The sequence below is a fragment of the Sarcophilus harrisii genome, chromosome 3, assembly GCF_902635505.1.
Source record: "Sarcophilus harrisii chromosome 3, mSarHar1.11, whole genome shotgun sequence".
Classification (NCBI taxonomy): domain Eukaryota; kingdom Metazoa; phylum Chordata; class Mammalia; order Dasyuromorphia; family Dasyuridae; genus Sarcophilus; species Sarcophilus harrisii.
This window is the reverse complement of record NC_045428.1, coordinates 238,123,552-238,135,564: the sequence shown is the minus strand read 5'-3', so window position 1 is coordinate 238,135,564 and position 12,013 is coordinate 238,123,552. Positions and strand designations below refer to the sequence as shown.

General features: G+C 30.4%; 1 protein-coding gene across 3 annotated transcripts in view; it reads left to right on the top strand.

Annotated features, from left to right (window-relative positions):
* Positions 1-12,013, top strand: part of LTN1 (listerin E3 ubiquitin protein ligase 1) — an 82,403-nt gene that overhangs the window by 47,264 nt on the left and 23,126 nt on the right. For all 3 annotated transcript variants that reach the window (XM_012544345.2, XM_031959250.1, XM_031959249.1), the window contains exons 17-21: positions 1,874-2,033; positions 3,482-3,586; positions 6,396-6,538; positions 11,062-11,197; positions 11,398-11,542. In XM_012544345.2, coding sequence (XP_012399799.1) covers positions 1,874-2,033; positions 3,482-3,586; positions 6,396-6,538; positions 11,062-11,197; positions 11,398-11,542 — 689 coding nt within the window. The remainder of the gene's footprint in view (positions 1-1,873; positions 2,034-3,481; positions 3,587-6,395; positions 6,539-11,061; positions 11,198-11,397; positions 11,543-12,013) is intronic.

The following is a 12,013-nucleotide window of genomic DNA, read 5'->3' as shown; positions in this document are numbered from 1 at the left end:
AAAAATGACAATTAATTTGGAAGAATAAAAGGTCAGGAATAGAAGTAAGGTGTGGGAAAAAATGTAAGGAGTTTTAGCAGTACCAAATCTTAAGTTGATTTATTTTGTAAAATTAAATTGTAATTATCAAAACTTATGTGCTACTGGCCAAGATATAAGACATTCAAAATACAGGAGTAAATGGTTATAATATGTTTTAAAAATATAAAGATTTAAGCTTTTGGCTTAACAATTCAGTATTTGGGGAAAAAACGTTGACAAAATTGCTACAATTTCTAGTAGAAATTGGGTACAGAGCAATATCATATACCATTTATAAAGATAAGTTAAAAATGGATTCATAACCTTGACCTAAAGAGAAATTATTATAAGCACATTAGAAGAACATGGAACTAATATCAGATTTGTCAATTAGAAGAATTTATAAATAAAGAGCATTTTGAGATTTAAAATGGATAATTCTGACTATATTAAAGTTTTTTGTATAAATAAAACCCAACACAGCCAAAATTAGAAAGAAAGGAATTGAGAAACATTTTTATAGATGGTTTCTTGGGTAAAAGTCTCATATCTTAAATAGAGAACTTTGTCTAATTTATAAAAAATATGAATCATTCTCCAATTGATAAAAGGTCAAAGAGGATATGAAGGAAATTTTGCCTGAAAAATTGTTATCTAAGCATGAAAAAAATTCTCTACTGTGCGACTCTGGGCAAGTCACTTGGAGTCAAGTAATTGCCTCAACAAAAAACAAAAAAATGTTCTAAATCACTATTGACTAGAGAAATTAAAATTAAAAAAACTTTGAAATATTGCCTCACCTATTAGATTGGCTGTTGTAGAAGGAGGAAATGACAAATGTTAGTGGGCATATAGAGGAGATGATATTAATACACTATTGATGAAATTATGAGACCATTTTGGAGAAGAATCCGGAATTATATCCAAAGAACTTTGTCTGTTCCCTGTGACCCAGCAATACCATTATTAGGTCCAAAGGTCTCTTTGTGGCACCATAGAACTGAAATTGAAAGAATGCCCATCAATTGGAGAATGGCTAAACAATTTATGGTATATGATTGTGATGAAAATACTACTCTACTGAAAAAAATTATAAGTAGGTTGATTTTAGAAAAACAGACTAAATGGTAATAAAAGTAAAATGAGCAGAATCAAGACAACATTACACACAAACATATATAAACAAGAGTATTATTTGAGCAATAATTGTGAATGATTAAACTATTCTTAGTTTTAAAAGTAGTCAAATCAGCTACCAGTGACTTATAAAGGAAAATGCTATTTACTTCCAGGAAAAACTAATGAATTGAAATATGCATAATATGGTTTTAGATAAGTAAATACAGATATCTGTGTTAAATGGTGGCCTTCTCTAATGATGATGGGTGGGAAAATATGGAGGGAGAAAATTTTTAACTTAAAAGGATATTAAAAAAAGAAATAAAATTAATTTTCAAGAAATACTTTTTTCCCCCACACAACTTTGGGGTTACTCACAGGGGAGTAAGCATGTATTGTGAACAGAATAAGTTGAAGTGTAAGTGGTGAAGCTAGCTAATTATTCAAAGTGGAAAAGAGAAGAAAAAAAAAAGAGTGGAAAAGAGAAGAGCCTAGAATTTATTCTTTGTCTACTAAGTGGACTTTTATAAATGTAAATATACTTTATTTTTGAATCCATGGCTCTGACATATCCCTTTGAACTTAGTTTAGGTCTGTGTTTATACTTCATGTGGTCCTTACAATTTTTAGTAGTAGCAGACAATGTTCAGTGCTGGGAAGTGAGATTGAGCAAATCAAAATAGCAGAAGTTTTATGCACAGTACATATTTTAGTTTGATCTCTTTTTCATTAGTTGCAGAATTGCTGTATTCCTTGCAGTGGTGTGAAGAATTAGAAAATCCATATAGTATGCTAACTGAATTTCGTGAAATGCTTCAAGAAATGGGCATTACTTATGATAATTTATGTGTACTTAGCAAGATACCTGGACTGCTACAACTGATGTTCATCAGGTAAGAAGCCATTTTAGTTCCTGAATTCTTAGTTGACATCATCTGTTGCTTTTTCACCAAGATAACTGATTTAAATTTCTTTCTTTATCTTGAAATTGATAATAACTGTATTGAAGATAATGCTTCATCGTAGGTAGAAAAATGTCCTAGCTTTATAACTATAGGAAAGAAAAAGTCAGTTACTGTTTCCCAAATCTCATTTTGTCTTATTTTCATAATTAGGATAAGATGTTATATAGGAAATAAATTATTAGTATAATACAATTTACATTTCCTAATTATTAGAAAATTACATAAAATATATATGAAGCATTATGAAAAATTTTGAAAATAAGGTGTGTGTGTGTGTATATTTATTTTAGCTACGATTTCATTGCTTTTAAAATACTTTCCAGATTTCTCTAAATCTATATTTCTTATGGAACAATTATATTCCATAGTTTTCCTGTAACACAGTTTGTTTAGTCATGACCACTTTACATAATAAACAGGCTTAACCTTAATCTCCATTCTATCACTGCCCCATAGGACTTGGAGGTTCTAGATCCTTCTGGGAAGCTAAGAGTATTAGCTGATATAAAGAGTAGCAATAATGTATTTTTGAGGATAGCAAATGCTTAAGGAAATAATATTTTGGATACAGATATAGGGTATGTAAATAACTGTGAAAATTGTCAAAAAACCATTAAATTGACATATTTGGTATTTTCCCTCCATTTTGCAATAAATAAACTACATATTGTACTTTCACATATAATATACTACCTTTACATAAAACCTCCCAGTAAAATACTCAAATGCTTCAAACAATTTTGTTTTGTATTTACTGTTAAAAAAAAAGGAATAATGTGTGCTTTTTGAACTTGAAATGGACATTATTATATTTAATCTGTTTTATTGCCTTTTAGTATTATCTTCATTAAATTGTTGTCATCAGTGTCTGTTATTTACTGATACTGCATTAATTTGTGCAAATATTTCTGTATTTTCATTACTTTTATATACCACATATAGTTAAAGCATTCTCTAGAATAGTTGAACACACACTTTGTTTTTCCAGCTTTTTTGTTTTTAAAAATATGGTTTTGGATATTTTGGTACATTTGCAACCTTTCTCTAATTGGCCTCTGGTCAGCATTGGGATCATTTGATCAAAAAGTTTAAATGAAAGATTATCTTTTATGGTATAGTTCTAATTAAATTTTATGGAATGGGTGGATCAGTTCTACTATTATTGAATTTGTGTTCCTACCTTCTCACAACTGCTTCAACACAGACTTTTTCTTTCTTTGCTAAATTAAAAGGTGTGAGAGGTCAAAGTTGTTTTATTTGCATTTTGAAAGAGACATAACATTTTTACAGATGGGTTCCTTATGACCAATTTTAAAAACCAGTAATAAATTTTAGAAAATAGATTTTCTTAAAATTTATTTCTGTTTTTTTTTTAGGTCCAGGGATAGTGGCACACTTTGGGCTCTAACTCTTTCTAAACTGATGCGTTCAAAGAACATTTTACCTGATGAAGTTAAACGACTTTATAAGACAACAGAAGGGTATTTTAAATTTATAATTATTACTTTATAATTTCTCTTAGGCAATCATGCTGCCTTTGATGGAAAAAAATGAACTTACATAGTCTTAGGAAAGGCTAGTGTATTTTTAAAATTTTATCATTTTTGTAACAGGTGTTTTCAATTTAATTCTATTTGAGAAAGTAATTGATTTTGGTGTCACTTTGTTTATCTAAACAATATATTTTAAAAGTCTGTTTCCTTTGAAATAAGACTCCTCTGACATTTTATCCTGTTGGGGCTTGTTAAAGTAGTAGAAATAAAGCTTTGTTATTCTTTGCTGTTAAAAGAAAAATATCGCATTTAAATAAAATAGTTTCTTAGAGTTCTTTAAGAAAGTTAGGCAGCAAATGTTTAGAACTATCTTGTGTGATAGTATGCAAGTAGCTTTTAATAATTAAATTAAAAAGTTAATTGAAAGTATTTCTAGTCATATACCAAGAGATGTAATGAAGTACAAAAGTTAAAATACGAAGAACAAATTGTGTGAAGAAAGTACATGGTATAATAGGAAGGTCATTACAACTTCTCTATCTGATTACCCCAATTGAAAATATTCTCCCCCATCCAAGCTCTTTCTAGAGCACTTTATTATTTTGTCTCAGTCATGTACTAACTTGTTAAGCTTTTTCTGTATGTGTTGAAGCGCCTCCTATTGGTGTTATTACTATATTTAAAGAAATCACTAAAGAAATGCTAACCATTCAGTATAGTAATCTATCAACATTTTAAAATAAATAATGGACATTATTAACCTTTTCTTTAATCATTTCTTCACTAAAATCTAGATTTCATTTGATGACACACTTCTTTTCATGAAACCCTTTCCAGTGAAGGTTACTTTTTCCTTCAGGCACATGTTATAAGCATACTTATTCCATTCCTTCCACATATTGCTTTTGCCCTGTCACTCAAGAACCATTTGGTTTTGAACTCCACATCATCTTATATACCTATCTTAATTGTAGTATTCCCTTGGTAATGAAATATCAGGCTCATGGTGTTCTTCTAGTTCCTCCTTTCTTCACTTCTTTGTTACACAAACCTTACAGTTCTGACTTCCTCAGATTCATTGTACAGTTTCCATGACCTTCACTTCCTTCACTACATTACTTCCAACAATATCTTAGTCCTCATTATTTCTTCTAATTTGTGATTTGAGTTCCCTCAACTCAGAATTCTTATTTTCCCTCAGTTTTCTTTCTTCCTTACTATCTCAGAGGAGGAGATAGTTCTTGCTAAGGTGATGTCTGTCTGGATTTTTTGGAACCCATTTCTTTCTTCTGATCTTGTTCTGTCATCAGTATTAATTCTTTTTCCCTATCTTAACTGTGACTTTGACTTCTTTACTAGCAATTGCTCTTTTGTTTATAAATGTTTCCCAATAGTTTATTATTATTTTTTAAATTAATAGTATTTTATTTTTACCAATACATGCAAAGATAGTTTTCAACATTTACTTTTGCAAAACCTTGTGTTCCAATTTTTTCCCCCTTTTCCCACTCCTCAGACAGCATGATATAAGTTAAATGTGCAATTCTTCTAAATATATTTCCATATTTATCATGCTGTGCAAAAAAAATAAGATCAAAAGGGGAAAAAAACACGAGGAAAAAAGCAATCAACCAACAACAAAAAAGGCGAAAATGCTATGTTTTGTTCTGCATTCAGTCTCCATAGTTCTCTACAGATGCGGATGACTCTTCCCATCAGAAGTCTTGAATTATCTCATTGTTGAAAAGAACCAAGTCCATAGTGGTTGATCATCATATAATCTTTTTGCTGTGTACAATGTTCTTTTGGTTCTGCTCACTTTACTTAGTATCAGTTCGTGTAAGTCTTTCCAGGCTTTTCTGAAGCTCATCAGAAAGAAAAGCCTGCTTATCTCTTCTTATAGAACAACAATATTCCATTACATTCATATACCATAACTTATTCAGCTATTCCCTAACTTATGGGCATCTGCTCAGCTTCCAATTTCTTGCCACTATAAAAAGGACTGCCACAAGCATTTCTGCACATATGGGTCCTTTTCCCTTTTAAAAAATGATTTCCTTGGAATACAAATCCAGTAGAGACACACTGCTGGATTAAAGAGTGTGCACAGTTTGATAATGAACAGTTTGATAGCCCTTTGAACATAGTTCCAAAGTGCTCTCCAGAATGGTTCATTTTCCAACTCTACTAACAATGTATCAGTGTCCTAGTTTTCTCACATTCCCTCCAATATTTATCATTATCTTTTCTTGTCATCTTAGCTAATCTGAGAGGTATGAAGTGTTCCCCATACTTTAACTTTTTCAAATTTAACTTTCCTCTGTAAGGGGAATTGTTTTCTACTGTATGAGTACAAAATGTAGCTATAAAATTTTTTAAAAGTCAAGGTATACGATCCCAATTTGAAAAGTTTTTGGTAAAAGGAATCAGACAAATTTACAAATAATTATAATATAAAATATAACAATAACTTGAGTGGGTTATTCTACTTCTGAGTGGGGGTAAGACAGGGAGATCCAATATGAAAAGTACAAAACAAAACATAAAATAAGAAAATTGGTGAATTATTAGCAGAAAGGAGAGAGATATCCTTAACTTTGATAGTGTAGTATTTGCAGTAATCCTTATTTTTGCCCAGACTTTTTTTGCATTTCTCTTTATGAATTATGTGATATGAGTTGAATAGCCTAAATAAGAGGGATAAATATTGGGGATTTTTCTGAATTAATTATACAAATATATAGTAGAGTTGTAATTTTTAAAATTTGTGATATCTTCTCCCCTCTGTGGACAGGTTTTTTCCAGTAACAGAAGGTAGTTTGCATACTGTTCAGAGTCTCTCTTCATTTTTGCCTTTAGAAGATAAGGAAGAACTAGTTAACCAGTGTACAGCTAGACTTTTGACATGCACAAAGAAAGATCTTTGTAATATTGATGGTAAGTTACTTTAAAAAAATACTTTCATGTTTATTTGTCTCCATTGAGTAGTTATTACTGGAGGTAATATTTATTTTTAGAATTAAAAATTAACAAGTAGAATATATGATATGTAAATAACATAGCAGTGTAGATTGCTGGAAGATAATGATAACTTGTCTTTTTCTGTTATATAGTAATATCTTGCTTCATACCATCATAAGAAGTGTTTACAGCCATAGTGAGCCCTTTAGGTCTAGTTCTTTATTTATATACATAGAATACCTTGCCAAAATATTATGGAAGTTGGAGATTCCCTGTAATCTTGGAAGTCCTCTGATTTTATTGATGAGAAAACCAAGGAGTTCAGTGACTTTGAGAACCCAGATGACAAAATCACAGAATTTCACAGTGGATTCTACACCTGGCCAAAAAAAAAGAATTCTCACTGTAGCATATGCAGCAACTGCTCAATTAATATTTATTTTAAGACTTTTAGCAAATGGGAGCCTGCCACACCTGCTGCATCAGATCATTTCACTTATGGATAGATTTAATTGTGAGGACGTTTTGTTTTAAGATAAAGACTAAGTTTGCCTCTAATTTATGATCATTATTTATGATTCTGTGAAATAGCTACCATTTCTTTTTCAACTCTTTTCTTTCTTTAAGCTAAACATTCCCTATACTGTAAACTAATCTTTATAAATTATGAACTTGAATTCCTTTACCACTCTTGGTTTCTTTTGTATGTTCTCCAGTTGATAAATATTCTTTAACTGGGGTTCATAGAACTTAGCATAGTATACAGTATTCCTGGTATGTTCTGACGAGGACAAAGTACAGCAGACCTCCCACTTCCTCATTCCTGAAAGTTTTGCTTCTCTTAATAGCCCAATTTCACAGTATTATTATTATTATTTTTTTGGGCAGCTATATTCATATACTTAACTTATACTTCACCAAACTCCCCAGATCTTTTTCAGACAATCTGTTATCTGACTTGCATCTCCCATGTTACACTCTTGAAGTTGATTTTTTTGAACTCATCTTGTAAGAATTTGCATTTGTCCCTATTAAATTTTGTTCTATTCAGTCCAATATTCTAGTCTGACAAAACCTTTATGCATCTTCACTTGTCTTTTAAAAATATTAAAGAACATAGGCCCAAACATATATTCCTGGAACATTTTGTTAAAGGTGTTTTTTCAGGGTTTTTTTTTTTTTTTTTAGTTCTGATTTAAACTAACTTATTATGACTTATTCTGTCTAATTTAGTAGACACCAAATAAAATTGAACAGAAAATAGGATTGAACAGAAAATAGGATTGCTATTAAAGATATCTGCAGGTTATTACTTAGAACATCTTGTTCTTTTAAATATACGAGTTCAATTTGTAGCTTTCATGTCCAGGCTGCTTGTTACCTTCTTTCTATTATCTTTTCTTCCTTTAAAGAACAACACCCCCTTTTTTTTTGTTTTCTTTCTTATTTCCAAGTCTTCACTATTTGAAAAAGAAAAAGAAAAACCAAGCCTTTCAAAAGAATTTTTTTCAAAAGCATGCCTTGTGTCTATCACCTTTTTGTCAAGAGTGAATAATATATTTTTTCAACTCTCCAGGGCCATCTCCAGTCAACTTGTATATCTTGCCATTGGATTTGGATGGCTCTGAAAGGGAAAGTGAAGCAGGTGGCCTTTGCATAGCCTTCCCTCACTTAAATCCAGTTCACTGGCATATCATAGTGTCATCTCCCTGATGTCGTGGTCCTCTTTTAGAATGAAGGACAAGCAACAATTAGAGTTGTAGTCTGTTATTAAATTGATTATAGTTCTCAAGTTTTTCAAAGTTGTTTTTCTTTATAAGGTGTTGTTATATGAATTGTATTAGTTCTGCTTAGTTGTCTTATGTGTTAAGATAAGAGTTTAACCATTTAACTATTTCTTAGTCCATTTAATTTACTATGTTTTTCCTTTTTTTTTTAATTACAAAAATGGCAAAACAAATATTATCTTCTAATATCTAGGCAAACTATGATATTGCTCTGATTTATTTGTTTAGTAACTTAGTAAAAAAGTGAAAAAAATAAATTTAATAAGTTTGTTAAGGCATGCTATTATTAATGAAGTTATACTTTTTAATAATCATTGTTTCCTTTCTGATAAATTGTTTAATTAATACTTGTCTAAATTGTTCCATTCAAGCTGCTCTTTAGTTTTGCACATTCCATTCTCTTCCATTTTTTGAAAACTAGTACATTTGGCCTTGCCAGTTCAATCCTACATTGCCTTTTCCTTTTCAGATGTCATTTTTCTACTGTCTTTTAGATATCATTGACATTACCCCAGCATTAACATCTGTCAATTCTTTTGGTAATAAGGCTATTGTTCAAATAGGGATAGGATATTTGAATTAAGACCAAGGAGGTTCTCTCTTAATTATCTCTTCACTTAGTCATTATCATTCTTTTTATCAAAAGTCTTTCTTGACAGAGAAGGAAATTTTGAATTGAGTTGTTACTTACCATGTTATCCATCCACAAACAACCGTCCAACCCTTTCTTTTGAGCTGCTTTTTCCCCAGTTAAGCAATACGATTCTTTTCCCCCCTCCAAAAAAAAAAAATCCATACAAACCAAATCAAAAAATTTTATAATTATCTTTTTGTTGTTCTTAGTTTTTCTTGCCAGCTGTAATTCACTCTGAAGTTTACCCCTTTGATATATCTATATCTATATCTCTATATATATGATGTAATATAAGGGTAGTATTTATATTAATCCTTTAAAGGAAAAAATGGAAAAATTGCTTTTCTCATATCATAGAAATATATAAAGAAATTAAGCAAAAGTGTTTGAATACAGTGACCCTATTTGACAATGTAAATGTATTCAGTATTTTGTCCACAAGACTCCTTTCTGTCTATGTATACTTCTCTGCTATAAAGAAAAATGTATATTTCCATTACTTCTTTCCCTGGATCATTATGATTTTTACTCACATTTCAGCTTCCTTTTTAGCATTCTTTTAATGAAATTACATTGTTGTGGTTCTTTTTTTTTTTTTTTTTTTTTTTTTTTTTTTGTCCTTTTGATTTTGCTTATCAGTTTTTCCAAAGTTTTCCATGCTTCCCTGAAATTTTGTTGTTGTTGTTGAGGCAATTGGGGCTAAGTGACTTGCCCAGGGTCACACAGCTATGAAGTGTTAAGTGTTTGAGGTCAGATTTGAACTCGGATCCTCCTGACTTGAGGGATTCTATCCACTGCACCACCTAGCTGCCCCTTCCCTGAATTTTTTGCATTATTGTGTTACATTTCTATAATATCATTCTACACTTTTATGTTTACCTTTTATTTACTCTCATTTCTTATTATATACATAGTCTTTTAAAAAACCTAGGTTGATTTTTGAGTTTTCTGTGCATCTTCATCAGTTATTTCAAATTACTTCTTGCAAATTTCCTCCTCATTTCATTACCTTGAACTTGAAGGATATGTAGATAATTCTATATATCCTTTTTAGATATATAGGTGCTTCTTCCTCAGACTGTTAAACTTTTTTTTCTTTTTAGCTCTAAATGTATATGTTGCTTCATTGCTAGTTTAATACATTTCAAACTTTTTCATACTGTTCTGAAAGCTTAACCCTTCTCTTTCCTTAACTGTTGAATGGACATATGAATGAAAAAGGAAACATAACTGTTTTTCTTTTTATACTGTAATTTCAATCCATTCAGTATTTCCTCTTGATTATTTAGGTTGGCTAATAAGAATCAGATTTTATTTACTGCTCATAGAAATTACCATGACTTTTTTTTTTTTTTTTAATGCTTGCCATGTAAATGGTAATATAAAGGAAAATGACATTTGGAAGATAAAGGAAAATAGAGGGAACTGTTTTTAACACACATTAAAAAACATGTTTAAAAAAAAAAAACTATTGGGAAACTAAATACCAAAGGCATATAGTTTGTAATCAGCTTCTCATGTATTTTTTCTTTAAGTTAAAGTTGAGTCAGCATGATATAAGACCTGGCTTCTTAAACTGTAGCTTGCAGTCCCATATAGAATAATTGAATGTTTGTGTGGGATCACAGAATTAATGATTTATTATCAGTAAATGTTTTATTTGTATTATACCTATTTTATATATCTATATATTCAGGGTCACATAAAAATTTTTCATACAAAAAGGGGTCATGAGTGGAAAAACTTTAAGGAATATACTACAAGCAGTCTAACTACCAAGTCAGAAATACTGGGTTCAAGTTCTTCTAAGACATAAGCCCAAACTAGTGAAGGTGCTAACCTGAGTTTAGTAGTAGGAGTTTCCTCATTTAGGAGTTAGGAGTTCCCTGTATTAGTTAAATCACAGGTGTCTAGTTTATGTTGCTTTTCCTGAGTCTAAAGAAGTTGTTTGACTCTATGTAAGTGCTGTATAGATTTCTTGTAATAATTATTCGTTCAAGAAGAAATTGATCCTTTAAAAGAATAGATGGTCCTATTACATAATAGCTATGTCATTTTCACATTGGCTTTTGTTTTAGGAAGTTTTGGATATCTTTCCATTTTGAATTCTTGTCTGAAAAAGGGAAGCATCGATGGTAGAGAGAAACTCTATGGAATACTAAAAATTATAATGTCATGGAAGAGTGACCATGAAGATATTTTTCTTTTCAGTTGGTAGGTCATGTACTATACTATAATTTCCTCCTTTTTTCTATTTATAAAGTGTATTTCCAAATATAGCTTGTTAAACTAACAATATTGTAGACCTTTTTAAATCAAAAATAATTTTCAAAAGGCTAATGGCAAGGTTGAAATGAATTATCTTTAGTTTTTTGTTACTTAACATTTTTAATCCTTTGTGTTTTTTGGTGCAGCAATTTGAAAGAAGCAAGTCCTCAACTACTTGGCTTAAATATAGAAATAATCCACTTACTTTCTATATTATTGAAGTATTCTTCATCCCTTTTGGTGGATACTGACTGGGATTTCATCATGTGCTCAATGTTGGCTTGGTTAGAGGTAATATAATTTCTTATGTTTCTACATAAGCATTAGTAATTCTCTAATTCTTATGAAAATTATTTTAAAGGAGCTCAAAACATGTTATACCTGTAAAATAAGTTTGTTACTTATAAATTTTATATCCAATATCTTACTTTTATCTGCACAGAGTAGTTCTGTGAGGTTAAGTGTGGCAGTAGTCTTATTTTCAAATGAAAAAACAAGGTTACTACTCTTTAATGACTTAATAAAATTCACAGATCTATTAAGGAGGCTAAATTCTAAGACTTCTTGTTTCAGTTGTAACATTATTTCCATTATATTGTCTTCTCCCTCACAATTATACATCAGTTGTAATGTCAATTAATTAATAAAATGAAGGATAAGAAATTGCAAGCCAACTGACCACTGTATCATATGTATCTTCATATTTCTCTTCAGGTGCTCTTTCTCATTAACTTCTGCCATGAGGAGAGTTCTTAACAGCTT